Consider the following 16,553-nt stretch of genomic DNA (forward strand, 5'->3'; position numbering starts at 1 on the left):
CTACACAATCCTTCCACAAAGGACAACCCCCTCCTCCCAGGAAATACAATCTAGTGAAAATTTGCTGCATGCCGTCCAAGGCCGAAATATCTTTCCTTGAGCAGAGATCAAAAATATGCACACAGTGTACTCTAAATGTGTTCTCACACAAGAACATAAGAACATAAGAACATAAGAAATAGGAGCAGGAGTAGGCCATCTAGCCCTTCGAGCCTGCCCCGCCATTCAATAAGATCATGGCTGATCTGTCGTGGCTCAGTTCCACTTTCCCGCCCTCTCCCCATAACCCTTAATCCCCTCTCTTATCAAAAACCCATCAACCCGCTTCTTAAAAATATTTAGCGAGGCAGCCTCCACCACTTCAACGGGCAGAGAATTCCAGAGATTCACCACCCTTTGAGTGAAGAAGTTCCTCCTCAACTCCTCAACAAGGCCAAGACAATCACACCAAGACTTCTCTACTCTTGTGCCTCAACCTCCCTGCAATAAATATTGCATTTGCCTTCTTAATTACTTGCTGTACTTGCATGTTAGCAATGTTTCTAATACAAGGACACCAGAATCCTTCTGAACACCATTTAATGGTGTCTCAATTTAAAATATTGAGTTTCTATTCTTCTTCCTGAAGAATTACTGCATCCTATACTCTTATCTTCCATGTTCACCTCATTGCCCACTCACTTAATCCAACCACATCCCTTGGCAGACTTAGTTGTCTCAAATCTTACTTTCGCAGCTAGCTCAGTATCGTCAGCAAATTTGGATACATTTCAAACCATACATTCATTCCTCCCCCCCCACGCAATTTGCATAAGCCAGTCAACCTGAAAATGACCCATTTATTCTACTTTGTCCTTTAACCAAACCTCTATGCATGCTAACAGTTTATCCCTATCCCATGAATCTTTAACTTGTTCAACAAACTTGTGGTATTCCTGAATGCTTTTGAAAAAGCAAATACAGTACTCACTGGTCCTCCTTTAGCCAGCTGCTAGCCATGTTTTTAAAAAATCTCCTTTCAATAAACTGCTTAATATGATTTTCCAAGTGAATTGTTACAATTTGCTTAATGATGGACTCCAGTTTTTGACAGAACAGAGGGAAACTGATACAATTGGCAGAAGGATTGAGAACCAGATTGAGAAAACAGTGAAAAGGCACCACAAAAAACTATAGTCAGCCAATGTGTGGTTAAGTTCCTTAGTGCACTGTCTGAAAGGCCTGTGGAGCCACATTCAATTATGACTTTCAAAGGGGAATTAGGCGAATACTTGCAGGGATACGGAAAAAGGGTGGGTGGCTGGATTACTCTTGGGAAAGCTGGCACGGACTTGACTGGTTAATAGTCTCCTTCTGTGTTGCAACAATTCAATAATTTTTTCAAGCAGGTAAAACCTATAGCAGAATTAACTTTCAGGTCAGGTTCATAAACACAAGTCACAAATGGCATAGCCAATTAAAAATCAAGTATTTCAATTGAATTGTCTTATTGTTTGCTATACTCAGGTTAACAATCAGTGTTGTTTAGAATTTAGCCACAAGACTTTTTTTTAAAGTCCAAAATCCAGAGACGATAACGTCCTCTGTCCTGTACAGTGTTTTTGGGCAAGGAAGGGGAAGCCCAGTGCATTCCTATCCAGCATGCTCACCCTATCTTCCAAAAGTCCTGGGCACCAAAACACATCCTGTGTACCAGACCATTACGCAACAGGCACTCTTTCAATATTTGCTTCTACAAATAAATAAATTTACAACTCTACCAGCAGGTAAACAAATTTTGATTTATCTTCGAGGTCAGTCACATCAAGTGTCCAACTTTTCCTTTACCTCTAGATGATACAAATACAAACTACAGATACAATGCTGCTGATGACATCCATACATCAAGCATATATGAACATTTTATGTTTTGATATAAAATTTATTCATCAATGAGCAAAGAGTAAAACCTGCCCCAGCCAAATTTAAAACAGCTTAAAGCCACAAACACTTCAAAGTGGAAAACATAACCAGATCATTTAGGTTATTTAGCTTGTGGACGATAGTTTGGACACCCCTAACATAGACCATGTTGGAAAATAACAGCAAGAACCCATCACAAGTTGCCCCGCCGTCTTTCATAGTCTCCTTCATCTCCTACTTGCGTATAATTCTTTTAAAAAAAGCATGTGTGTTAAAAGGGGTTCACTAGTAATACTGAATATAGAAATGCCTTGGTGGTGTATTCTACAGTCACTGAGTTGCCAATTAGTTTTCCAATGGATAGCTGGATTGGACAAGCACATTGATGGTGGATTGGGGAGGGAAGAAAAGCAGGTTGGAATTTATTGTAATAAATATGAATTCAGGGGCTTATGATATTCCCAGTGCTTGTTCTATGTAAAAATGAACATGTTAAGGTCAGTGACTTTTAAGAGGGGCAGAAAGGTTTTATACATGGAAGTTCAACCATTATAGCAATAGCAATTTTTCAAGAAATGATTTAGATATTTTATGATTTAGCACTTTTGTATTGCTAGAATAAAGATCAGCCAGAAGAACTTTGTTTTTAACAACTTGACTTTCTAAATTAGTTCTCTCTCAGGGTTAAGGGTTGATTTCTTACTATATCACAGATAGAGCATCATTCAGTCTCATGCTCAGGTAGCTATTATTCACGTGTTCAAGATGGAAATATACATTATCAGTATGATTTCTGACCAAGACAATCACAGCTAAGTTCGACCTCAACAAGCATCTGCAGATACGCAAGCCCATCATAAGCTGGGGATAGCCATTAGGAGAAACAGCCATCATTTTTCTCTTTCAAAAACCACAGATGACCAATGCAACTCCACCTTTTGACCCTTTGTGAGGTTAATTAACAATAAAAACGAGAAATCAAGGTGAGTACTTTCCTAGTCTGCAATGTTCAGTTATCAGGTAGGAGTCCAAAGTTCAGTAAATATTAAAATATTGAATTTGATTCGATTACAACTATGGAAATACAGTGCAAACAATATACAAAAATAGAAACTCTATAAATGGTGGGAAAACTATAACTTACGTATAACCATCAGACATGAACTTCCATGATCCGGTAAGAGAAGAAAGCATCCTCAAATCATAGGTCTTATGACTATGAATCATCTTGCATTCCATCTGTTTGGGTGGACAAACTGCGTTTGTCTTCCATTCAAATGTTGTTGAGCAATTAAGAGTCTCGCTCAGTACCTCAGGATTTCCACCTTCAACTGTTTCATCACATCTGAAGATGATCGTTGATCTCCGAGTTGCCGTTGCTGAAACCATTGGAATTTAAGCAGTTTATTAAATAACAATTAACCCATTAGCTCGCACACAAAAGCGCTGGTTTTTGTTACATACTGTAACTACAGAAGCCACATGCCTGTCATTGCACACCACAGAAATCGGTCTGATCTCCCATCAGTCATACAATCACTAAGATTTCTTGAAAAACTTAAAGGGAATCTGCAAAGCTCTCTTCTTTCAGTCACTCAAAGGCAGAGGAAAAAGCACACAGGTCACCCCAAATGAAAGAGCTAAAGTCTAAGCTGGCTGATGTATTGTGAACTCTTGAATTGCTGTTTAAACAAATAAAAATAAACACGAGCTCCTGTCACTGTTATCCTTCATCTTCCTATAGGTCACCCACTCTTCCTTTCCTTTGATTTTCTGGGCTTCCTGTACTCACACAGGTGGCATCCTCATACACTAGTGGAGGCACAGATCATGTCCACCCAGGCAACTATATAGAGCACAATAATCCTGTCTGATTGTGGCCCCATCCAAGATTCACACTTGCATTTTCAGCAGGACAATGCTATAGAAACTGGGAAGCAACCCAAAGTTATTTCCTTACTCCAGCTCTCAGTACTACAGCACATTGCAGCTTCCTACAAACTGCCCTAAGGTCAACTAATTCAGAATAACCCAAGAAACCTGGGGTACACTGGTGCACCCCAAGGATAACATTTTACTGAATTGAAGTTGAGGCAAAATAAACTGCACAACTTGCCACTTCCAAGCGCAAGGTAATTGATTGTGTACAAAAGTACAGTTAAAGGATTATGATTCACAGTATTTGCTTCAACATACAAAAGACACTTAGCAAACAAGTTAAATTAACTTCGCCCATTACCTTTTGGGCACAGCTCACTACTGTTGTAGTGCAAAATTAAGGCCTGATCCTGATGTTTGTATTCCAGAGTCATTGCTTTTGGATTACCAAATGAAACTGCTTCATCTCCTGAGACCAAACAGACAGCACTATCTTTACACTTGTCAGGTCCTTCAGTTACTGCTGCACATATATTAAGGTAATATGTCCTCTTTCCAGACTGAACCTGAGAGATCAAAAACATTGTCAATTATTTCAGAGCACTATCATAACACGCTAAAAGCAGCTTATAAAATAATGCTAAGGTAGACATAAAGAAAACATTCCCACTGTAGGGAAAACAAAAATGACAGAATTAAAGGTAAAATAGTCACAAATAAATCCAGTGAGGACTTCAGAAGAAACTTAACAATTGTATAAAGAATGAACAAGTTACAAAGCACTTTTAGTACTGAAGAAACAGTCAGCACCCACAAGGTCCTTTTGGTTTAACAGCCCAAACTTTGCTTTGATTATGTTTTTACCATTTATGAACCCTTTTGTGTTAACCCGTTAATTTATTCTCAATCTGTGCCTACCCTGCTATTTCCTTTTTCAATTCTTCCCTGTATTTCTGCATTCAACTTGGATTTACACTGGATAATGAACCAGTTATTTGCCATAAGATTCCTTTCTCATCTTTCATTTTAATCTGTGTTTAGTCATCAGAGATGGTTCAGCCTTGGCTGTCTGTTCTTTCCCCCTTTTTGGCAACGTTGCCAACTGGCTGCCCCTCGATTCAAGGATGGCGTCTCCTCATGGCGTCTGCTTCTGCCATAGGTCTTCTCATAACGGAGTCGGTCGATTTTCAACTCACAGATCTTTGGGCACATGGGGCAAGGCATTCTATGAGGTAGTGAGATCTGGACTGCAGGATTTACTTCCATTTCTTTCTTTGCTGCTATACAGTTTGATGGGCAAATTGCCACCATTCAAACTGGCAGCAAGTTCCTCCCATTCATTAAGGTCAATGTTGTCAGGGAGAACTTGTGTCTTTTAAGCATTTTTTTGCCTTCCTTTTGGACATTTGTCATTTCAACTTTGGAGATCAGGACCTGGCTGGGAAGACTATTTTCAGCCATGCAGTTCTCTTTTGTACTCTCATCAGCTCTCTGGAGGCTTCCTAAAGCTAAATTACAACTTTAGCTGTCAATCTGAAATTTCATTTTCACAGGAGCATATCCCTTTCTAAGTCACTGAAATTGGTCTACCTCCAGTTGAACATACATCTACATTTTATTTGCCTTTTTCCTGAATACTTTAAACCCAATGATATTACTATTACTGTGCTCTCTCACCAAATCACTCAACTTCATTCTCCAGAACTAGATCCAAAACTGTTTCTTCACTTGTTTAACTGGAAATGGATGGATAGGATAGAGGTGGAGAGACTCTTCCCGCTCAAAAAAGACAGTAGGACTAGGGGGCACAGCCTCAAGATAAAGGGGAGGCGGTTTAGAACGGAGTTGAGGAGGAACTTCTTCACTCAAAGGGTGGTGAATCTCTGGAATTCTCCGCCCGTTGAAGTGGTGGAGGCTGCCTCGCTAAATATTTTTAAGAAGCAGGTTGATGGGTTCTTGATAAGAGAGGGGATTAAGGGTTATGGGGAGAGGGCGGGAAAGTGGAACTGAGCCACGACAGATCAGCCATGATCTTATTGAATGGCGGGGCAGGCTCGAAGGGCTAGATGGCCTACTCCTGCTCCTATTTCTTATTTCTTATGTTCTTAAATACACTGATTAAGAAAACTTCCACACATTTCAGGAATTCCTCCTCCTTTCTGCACTTCATACCATTTTCTCCCCAATTTCATCAGGGAATTAAAAATTCTCATTGCATTCTGGTGCAACATGCCTGCAAATTTACTTCTCATTTCCTTCCCATTGGTTGGTGATCTTTAACATAGACCCAGTTTTTCTATACTTCCTCAGTTATAAACAAAAATTCTGATATGATTTTCATAGTGCAGGACCATTGATTGATATTGCTTGCCAACCACACTTAGCTTTGCCAATTTTCCTGAATCCACTGTAGCCAGGAATATTAATGGCTCATTCCTCCCCTTATTTCAGCAAGGTCACTATCCATGTCTACTTATGACTGTAACTTGCCACTTCACTGACCATGTACTGCACATTAAGTACATGCACCCAAAGTCCATCTTCATCTGCCACATATTTCCAAACTATTCTTTATTCTAACACTTCTTTGGGTATTTCAGGTCTTTGTGCACTTTATACCTCCTAACACAGGGCTTCCTAAATAGTGGAAGACCACCATCAGTGGAGAGATGAGATGAACTGTTGTGAAGCTCAATGTTAGCAGCTGTGAGGTCCCTTTAAATGATTATGTTTTATTCTAATGGTGGATGTAATGTAATGGACAGATCTTCAAGGCCTGATTGTTGTTGCAAAAAGTGCCTGTGAAAAGACAGATTTTTAAAATTTAAGAACCCTGCAGTTTAAACACTTCTCACTACGTTTAACCGCATTCATGGCACCTCTAGCATCTGAACCCCAGCCATACCCTTACTCAGCAACCAGACAGCATCCACCAGCCATCTCCCCACCTCTGCAATTTTCATACCCTCCAAGTTTTCACTCTTGGGCCACGTGAAGCCTGAGGGTATTTAGACAGGGTCACATTGGGGAAGTAGTCGGGGAAGAACTGAATCTACCCTCTATTTATCCACATCCTCCATTATCTTCATTCTCTTTGTAGTTGAAGGGACTCTCCATTTTTGAGTTGTCTACAAATGTTCATGTGTCACTTATACCCAAGTTCCAGCTAATCTGGAACTTGTTCACTTTCACATAATCAAAGTGATTACCTGGTATCTTCTTCCTGTCAAAGACGACAGACTGAATGTGTAATGCAATTGCTCATCAGTTAGTGAACAGCCAGATGCAATCACCGAATCTGGACAGACCAGTGGAGTTGCCCATTCAAACACAAAGCTGCAATCTGATTTTCTCATCATCTTTGGTCTTCCCTGGAAAGAAAAATTGCCACAGAATGGATCACCATTTGAGCACATCACACTTAACACCACCTTTCCAAATCCATATAAAGGGAGAAAACAATGTAAAAGCTAAGCTTTGCAAATGCACTGGTTATTGCATACAATATTTACTTGAAGCTGGCCCAACTCAGTCATTATCTACATGAGACAATACAAGCCTTTTACTGTCACCTACTCTATTTTAGTAAACTCTAGACTTTATAGTTCAATTGTAGAATAGCCAAAGAGTTTCTTACCAAATCTACACCCCTGACACAATGAAATACAATGAGGGAGTCATAATTCAAATTCTGGTTGGTTTGACAGGTGGTATTGCTATTAAAGGAAATGTAGACTTCCTCAGTTGCTGAATTAATCCGTGGAGGTCCAGAGATATAACCAATTGCCTAAAATAAAAAAAAACGCAGCAAATTATTGAAACTGAGATTTTAGCATTAATTCTATTAACTTCTTTTTACTTCAGTTGCATTGCTTTCATCTGAATGCATCTATCAAAAAAATAAATGTGAAGTGCAGTGATAAGACCATAAGACACAGAATTAGGCCACTTGGCTCATTGAGTCTGCTCCGTCACTCAATCACACCTGTTTTTTTTCTCATCCCCATTCTCCTACCTTTTCCCCAACAGCCCTGATCCCCTTGTTAATCAAGAGCCTATCTGTCTTAAAGACACTGAATGACCGGGCCTCCACAGCCTTCTGTGGCAAAGAATTCCATAGATCCACCACTCTCTGGCTGAAGAAATTCCTCCTCATCTGTTGTAAAGGATTGTCACTTTAGCCGGAGGTTGTGCCCTCTGGCTCCAGTTTTTCCTACTAGTGGAAACATCCTCTCCACATCCACTCTATCCAGGTGATATTATGGAGAAATATGCACTTAGAAGATTTAAAAATATTTCCAAGATGACAGTCATTTAATTTTCCTGTTTCAAAAGGAAGAAACTTAATATCCACCCTCATCCACATGGAAGAAGCTAAAAAGCAGTCCCTTTCAAGACAGGTATACCCCACAACAACTTGCACTTATAAAGCATCCCAAGGTACCTCATTGGAGCATTAAACAAAATTCAACCTCAAGCTATAGATATGCTAGAAATAATGAACAAAGCTTGGACAAACGGAATCCCTACAGTGCAGGAGGCCACTATTCGGCCCATCAAGCCTGCACCGAAACAACCCTATCCAGACACTATCCCTCCAATTTGAAAACAGCTTGGGCTTGTCACTGGAATGTAAAATGCAACAAAGAGAACTTTCCTGATAATTAGCCAGAAGCTGTAACTAAAACCATAATGCAACTCTCCCCTTCAAAATAAAGTGATAATATCTGTAGAGTTGCGTCATAATCATATTCCAATATACCACATTCAGATTTAGCATCATTAGAACATATATAAGCAACAATATACACAGTTGCACATTTCAGCTTACCACAGGTGGTCCATTCACAGGATCCATACAAACAGCTGAACCAGGGGGACAGGTAACTTCTGGGATTGGATTCAATGGCTGGCAAATGTTGATGTAAAAATCAGGAGAGTCACCATGACCATCGTCAGCAATATCTTCATCCTCTGCAGAATAGTACCCACTCTTCTGCATCAGAGGACTTAGGTCAATAATCGAACTTCCATTCTTCACTGAGCATCTCACCTAGCCAACAAACCAGAAAGGGCAAGAACATGTCAGCTTAGTTACTTTGTAATAGAAAAGAGTTTATTTAAGGGTCAGAAAACCATTCCAACTTATGTAAACTCACTTTTTATTCAAGGAGCAAAAGTGAAAAATTCACCCAAGTTAACAATTAGAGAATTGAAATACTGAGAGAACAGGTTCAAAAAAAAACAAACTTGATTTCCACTTTAATTTTTTACAGTCACATTGTGGCAATTTCTAAGTTACTGGTTATAAAATTGCTGTAAAAACTCTACCTCATGCTCACAGGCCAGCTGTGTGTGCCAAGAAAAATAATGAGTGCACAACTTCTCATCTGAAGTCACCAGAACAGGTCCCGTTTCTGCACCTGCAGTAGGGCCACAGACAAAGCTGAAGATGCTTCTGTGACGCAGGTTCTTGTTGCTGGAGCAGACGTCACCGTTGTCATACGTGAGCCTCAACACTTGATCTACATATGTCACTTCTTTGTTGAAACGTCCTGCATTGATTGCAGTCTGACCTCCTTGAATACACACACCTGCAAAGTACATGAACATTACTACTGTCCAAATGAAACATTAAATCTTTAAAAAAGTTCCCAAATATGTTAACTGCCTTCAGTCTGCAATGTTCACTGTATTCAAGTGTAGGATATAATGCTTGCAGTGTGTAGGGCACCATACATCACCAATCAAGTGATTGCCCACGCACAGGACAGGAAGATACCTGCACCAGTTCTATGGAGAAGGCCTTCAACAGAATATCTCACACATATATGATGGATGTACTCTACAAGATGGTTTTGGAGTAGAAATGTACAATCGAATCCAACTTCTCTGATACAAAAAAATCAGTAACAACAGATTTTTCAGCAAAGATGAAATCTGTGGGATTATAGTGAGAGTTGTATATAGAATCTGCAGAAAGCAGAGCAGCGAATTGTTGTTTTTCAGGTAATGTGAAATGTTCTTCATGGCTGGGATGCCGGTATTTGGACAACTGCTCTTCTGATTTATATATTTATCACCTGAACATGGGTATCTGCAACACAAACATCTAGGAACAACAAAATCCTCAGCAATATAATTAAGAGGCTGTGAAAGTTGAAACTCATGGAATTAAAAACAAATTAGTGACCTAGTTAAGAAATTGGGTGAATGGAAGACTAAGTTAAATGAACAGGTATTCCAATGGTGAGGATATAATTAATGGTATTCTGAAAAGATCAGTATGGGGGCCTCTTCACTGTATTCCTTAACGACTTGGATAACTGCACAGAAAGTCATACCAACATTAGCTGATGTCACAAAAATAGGCCACATAAGCAATGTAAACAGAAGCACACAATTACAAGGATTTTGATACATTTTGAGCAAAACTGGATTTCAATGTAGGCAAATGTAATATCATCTACTTTAGACCTAAAAAAAGGAAAAACAGGGTACTTATAAATCGCAAAGCTTGAAATAATACAAGTCCAAGACACTCGGATGCCTACTAAAATCACAGAAAATAATGAAAAGGGCTAATGGATTCTCAGTCTTTACAGCTGGAGGTCAGCTTCAGCCATACGAAGCCTTAATCCAAACCACAGCTAGAGGACTGTGAGCAGCTCTGTGCACCACATTAAGCAGTGCAGCATATATTTACCAGAATTATACATGAATTCCCAGGTTAATTTGAAACAAAGGAGATGGAAAATTAGAAAGTTGAGGGAGGATATGGTCAACAATTTCAAGATATTGAAGGGAACAGATAAGAGCAGATGGAAACCATTTCTACTGGTTGGAGCCTGGACTAGTGAGTACAGTCTAGAGCCAGATATTTCAGGTGTGAAATTAAGGGAACACTAAAAAGTAGATAATTGGAACTCCCTTCTATTCACCAATGGGTTCCAGCTCAATTGCCAATTTTAGATTTGAGATTGATATTTTCTTAATAAGATATTAAGAAATATCAGTCTAAAACATTTAGGTAGCAGGTCAGCCATGATCTCATCGAAAGGCTGAGCAGGCTCAAAGACCTAATTAGTCCACTTGTTTTCCTATTTTTGAACTTTCACAGACAAGTTGAGAGATAAGCCGCAAAAGCAGACTGACATTATTGATAAAAGCATGGAGTACAAAAGTAATGCCAATTTTTAATAAACCTCTGTCAGCCCCAGCTGGACTATTGTGACCAACTCCACAGAGTTTTGGAAGGATGTCAAAACCTTGGGGAAAGTGCCAGAAATGCAGGGCTTATGTGGAGATACCAGAGAATCTGCAGAAGGTTAAGGGCACATTGAGAAAATCATGTATGGTTTTGTTGAGGAAACAAAGGAGAAACTGTTTCTAATCACAGAAAAGTTGCTTACAAGTTAAAAATGCACAATTGACAGAACTAGAAGTGACAAGGAAACATTTTAAATGTCACGAGTCATGGTGACCTGGAAGGCAATGTTTGAAAAAGTACTGAAAGCAAATTCAGTGACTGTCAAAGGTGAATTGTATGAACACTTGAAGGTTTAAAAGTCACTGCACTAAAGAGAAATTGCAAGCAAGGGATATTAATTGGATAGCTCTACTAAAGAGCAAAGGTTCAATGTGCCAGTTGGCCTCCTCCTGTGCTATATCATTTTATGTCCTTAAGACGGCTGACCTCTGAACTAGATATGGTCAACAATAATTACTTGAAATAATTTCCTTAGATTTCTCAGGGAAGGGTTTTGAATTAGAAATACTTTATCCATCATAGAAGCATACAGTGGATTTCACTCCAGCTATAAAGTTGCACAGGATGCATATTAAAATACAAACAATAAGTTATGCCACGAAACATCGCAAGGCACTTCACAGGGGCATTATAAACAAAATATAGCACCAAGCTACGTAGAGATGTTGGCTGGAAAATTCCCATCCAACCAACCACAGGCAGGGCAGAAAATTAATCGGATCTTTTATAGGTCCGCTGACCTTGGGCAGGAGTTTATGGTCTCTGGGCACACACGCAGCCAGAAAATCCCACCCATTAGCTCAGATAAGAATGGTAGTAGTTGTGAGGTTGGAGGGTTAGTGAGATGGAGAGGAACAAGGTCATGGGGAAAATTAAAGATAAAAAGGATCAGAATTCTGAAATCAATAGAAGCAATATAATTTAGACATCCCTTTAATACATACCAACTTCATCTCCCGAACATCCTGTGTTTTGCACCTTATTGCAAACATTAAGATGAACAATTTTTCCTCTGATTTTCCGGTCATATACAGTGTAGCCTTGATCAGATTGCAGTGAGTTTAGGTCAAATAAATGGCCTGAACAGAAAATCAGAATTAGAAATATAGGCAGCTAAGTTCATAAGAAATTCATATCTAACTGAAGATTTATGCCCAAGTACAATATTTTAATGTGATAAATATCAGCTTGTAAAATAGTAAAAGGATTTATATACAAAACAATGCCACTGTGGAATGAAATGCTATAAATCCATCCCTAAAGAAAACACTTTAAACATAAAACACAGAAGCTCAAGTGCATGCCACAGTCCAGCATTCACTGGATTGCATTTGATTATTGATGGAGAATATTTGACTGTGTTAGAAGTGAGGTAAGATCCTCCTTTGAGAGCGCCAAAATACTGCAGACACGGAAAACCAGAGAGACATAATGCAGGGAACACCGAGTTGGTCAGTCAGCATTTGTGGCAAAAACTTGCGGATCAAGTTCTGGTGAAAGTTGTGCACACAACAAACATTAATTCACAGATGCAAACCTGACCTCAAATGTTTCCAATTGTTGCTGTTGTTGCTTGAGATTATGCAAGTTATTTTGCTTTATCCTGGGTGCTATCTAGGAGCAGGGCTGTTTCATTATAGATTTTGTGAAGACTAGGTTGGATTTCTAATCAGCAGTGTTTTAATTTAATCTCCTAGTGTTTTCTGGACTTGTCATTACATTTTCCAATTGAGATAACTTATTGTAATTGGGTAGTTTAACTGTTGACAAGAGTTCAGCGTGGAGCTTATTGCTTTAAGATTTAGAGTAAATTTCATTCAATGTTTGCCGATATTTGGCCATTTGAAAAGTGATGCTGCCACAAAAATGCACATTACTGACCTGTAAGCGGATTAGTCACAACACAATCATTGTGGACGTTCTTAGTCACAGGGCAAGCAACAGCCGTAAACCACAAAAACGTATACTCGCATTCTTGAATGGCAGTGATCAAGTTTGGCTTCGTGTTCTACAGAAAGATAGATTACTTTTAAAAGGAACGTTCGTACGATTGAACAATACCAGTAAATATTTGGTCAAAACAGATGACAAGACTTCTCCACATGCACCTATATATTTGATGTTCAGGAATTTACTATAATATCACAAGCCAACTATTTTTTGAGGCAAGACTGTCCCAAGTTCAGTGTATCCTGGCTCATGCAACTTAATCAAAATGAATTTCGTCTAGTATGAACAAATCCAATACAAAAATAAAGTCAGTAACCATTTATCCCAGACAGAAATATCTGGCTAGTCATTTAACTTCTTCACTGTCTGCACGTCTGACAATTCAAGGAAAAGCTCTACACCTCATGATATTCTTATACTGCATAAAAACAATTGGGGGATTTGCCTTGAACTTCTCTCCAGTTTCCTTCTTGAAATACACCAGCACAGCAGGGTAAGTGGATGGTGTGTGCAGAGGATCAGAGAAAAGCATAATCCCCTGGATAGTGGGATTTAGCTTCAGAAAGACTCATTTTAATCTGCAGTTCACATGCTCTGCCTAATGCAACGAATGTAATTGTGTGACAGTGGACTATGTCCATTCTGCCACAATGCACTTATAGGAACATGATCTGCAGGCCAAAATACAACAAGTTACTTTGATTGCACCTTGCTTACTTGTTGCCTCTTGCACAGGGAGGACAACAGCAATCTTCTGGGAACACATTACCACGTCTCAGAATTGTGAACTGGACACATTGCTAGCTCTTTAATCACCAAATCAGTATCCTGCAACTTAATAATGGCCTTGTGCGAATACCTTTCCCACAAGGAATCAGCATCTCAAGAGAAGGTCAACCAACTCTCAGGGAAATTAGAATGTGCAATAAATATCCTTATGCCCAGCATCACATTCCTCTATACCCATCTTACCCATGCAACTGTCTAAATGCATTTTAAAAGACAATTGTACTCGCCTCTGCTACTACCTCTAACAGCTTGTTAGTATGAGAGGTGGGTATAATTTTGTCTTTTAAAAAGCATTCAGACAGTTACATGGGTAAGTTGGGTATAGAGGGATATGGGCCAAACGCAGGCAATTGAGACAGCTTAGGGGTTTGAAAAAAAGGGCAGCATGGACAAATTGGCCTGAAGGGCCTGTTTACATGTTGTAAATCTCTATGATTATCTAATTCCAGAGAATAGAGTTTAACTTGAAAATGAAGGGAGCTGACAGTGCAACAAAATTGGATTAAACATTTCACGTACCATTTAGCTTTCAAATTCATCACTGAGATGAGCTGGCAATATGAAGCCTAAAGAACTTCTTTCACTAATAATCTACCAGCTAAAAATCAGGAGTGGGGAAGACAATATGTACAGTGTAACCTGCCAGTTGTACATTCCTTGTGACATGCATCTATATGGTCCAGAAGGTTACTAAGGGACAATGGTATGTAATGATTGAGATTCCTGGGCATCGGCAGCGGAAGTAACAGAATTGTTACACATTAAACAGGAAAGCTACAAATTAAGCAGACGTGGCTTCAAGCATCATACCAGGAATCCAAGGAAGAAAAGTAAAACAAGGGCTGAAGATAAGCTTTCCACATATTGTTGTTTTTTCCTACAAGTTTTCCACTCATTTTTATTGAGCTCAGAATAAAAATCCCATTAAGGTGACTTACAATTGCATCTTTATCACATTTAAAGCGTATAATCGTGGTCTTATTGCGCCTTCCATCAGGACATAAGTCACCATTTTGATAGTGTAGGACAAGCAGACCATGTGCTTCCCACCTTGGTCCTGCAACTACACCACCAAGGCTTGCGTATTTGTTGCCGTTCTTCAGGCAGGCGGCGGCACTCAAGGGACAAGCCCAGCTGCCTACAAAAGGTGAAAAACATGTCATAAACTAATCAATAACAAGCAATCCACCGAATAATATCAGATTTGAAAACTAACCAAAACAATGCCAATGTATCAGAAGAATTCAAACGATATGATGCATAACCTCAAAGAATGAGGTTCTTGAGGACTCGGCTTCAAATCAATGTGGCTCAGACACAAGTCCACATTCTCAATTCTTACTTAAATCCTTGCTAAATTATGTTGAACATAGCTCTTAAAAATGTGAAAGTTACCTATAGATTTGCTTTCCAGAATTGCACACTCCCATCTGATGTTAGACAACTTGAATTTCCAAGTTAATAGCACAACACTCCATTAAACCATTGAAGGACACAGCACAATGGGTCAAGGCTCAAAATCCTAGCACCATTCACCATGCCATCCCAGATATAGCAATAAAATAAATAGAGTATAAATAGGTTATTTATCTTCCTATAAATTTTAGCAAGGATCATAACCAGAGAACTGTAATGGTGCAGGAAAGCATTTGGCAGTGTCTGCACCAGGTCAAATGACTTAATGCCAATCTGTTGTTGTATGCAGGTACCCTTGCACATGGTTTCTATTTAAGTAACCATCTAATGCCCTCTTGAAAGACTCAAATGAACCTACCTCCACCATATCCCCAGGCAGTGCACTCCAGATCTAAATGACCCGCTGCATGAAAAAGTTCTCACATTACATCAGCTTCTTTTGCGAATCATTTTTAATCTGTGCCCCTCATTCCTCAATCCTTTTACAAGCGGGAACTGTTTCAACTTATCTACTCTGTCCAGCCCCATCATGATTCTGAACACCCCAAAACTCCTAAGTCATCTTCTCTCCAAGGAGAACAGTCTCAATCTGTCCAATCTATCCTGAAAAATGAAGTTCCTCATCTCTGGAACCATTCTCGTAAACGTCAACTGCACTCTCTCCAATGCATTCACATTTTTCGTATAGTGTGGTGCCTTGAACTATATAAGATAGTCTGGCTGAGGTTTTTTTATTTGATTTATTAGCACGAGTATACAGTGAAAAGTATTGTTTCTTGCACGCTACACAGATAAAGCATACCGTTCAGAGAAGGAAACAAGTGTGCAGAAAGCCCAGGCCACTGCATACTTAGCTGCTCTCGCCATCTGTCCTGCTACCTTCAATAATCTATGCACATATACACCAAGTCCCTCTGCTCCTGCACCCCTTCAGAATTGCAATCTAATGACTTACTAAAGACCGATGCAAAGTATTCCTTTATTACCTCAGTCATGCTCCTTGCTGCCATGCCTATACTCCATTTTAGGTCCCTAATTGGCCCTAGCCTTCATTTAACACTTTACTATTTGTGTCAAGCAAAGACTTTGGTATTCTCCTTAATGTTGGTGGCCAGTCTTTTCCCTCAAACACACTTCGCTTCTCTAATACACTTTTTCATTTCCCCTCTGAATCTTCAGTATTCCTCTGGGTTCTCAATTGTATTTTCTACTTGACACTTGTTATAAGCTTTCTTCTTTATCTTAATTTTTATCTCCTTTTTCATCCACCAAACTCAGCATTTGTTTGCCCTACCCCCACCTTTTGAGAGAATATACCTTGTCACGCCTGGCTCCTTCTTTTTGGAAG

General features: G+C 39.3%; 1 protein-coding gene across 1 annotated transcript in view; it reads right to left on the reverse strand.

Moving 5' to 3' along the window:
* Positions 1-16,553, reverse strand: part of igf2r (insulin-like growth factor 2 receptor) — a 169,983-nt gene that overhangs the window by 27,300 nt on the left and 126,130 nt on the right. Inside the window, exons 31-39 of the mRNA XM_080200242.1 lie at positions 14,728-14,927; positions 12,932-13,058; positions 11,995-12,129; positions 9,112-9,374; positions 8,612-8,833; positions 7,418-7,567; positions 6,990-7,151; positions 4,142-4,346; positions 3,047-3,281 (exon numbers count right to left, since the gene is read on the reverse strand). Coding sequence (XP_080056368.1) covers positions 3,047-3,281; positions 4,142-4,346; positions 6,990-7,151; positions 7,418-7,567; positions 8,612-8,833; positions 9,112-9,374; positions 11,995-12,129; positions 12,932-13,058; positions 14,728-14,927 — 1,699 coding nt within the window. The remainder of the gene's footprint in view (positions 1-3,046; positions 3,282-4,141; positions 4,347-6,989; positions 7,152-7,417; positions 7,568-8,611; positions 8,834-9,111; positions 9,375-11,994; positions 12,130-12,931; positions 13,059-14,727; positions 14,928-16,553) is intronic.

Source organism: Carcharhinus amblyrhynchos, chromosome 12 (genome assembly GCF_965287045.1).
Source record: "Carcharhinus amblyrhynchos chromosome 12, sCarAmb.v2.hapA, whole genome shotgun sequence".
Taxonomy (NCBI): domain Eukaryota; kingdom Metazoa; phylum Chordata; class Chondrichthyes; order Carcharhiniformes; family Carcharhinidae; genus Carcharhinus; species Carcharhinus amblyrhynchos.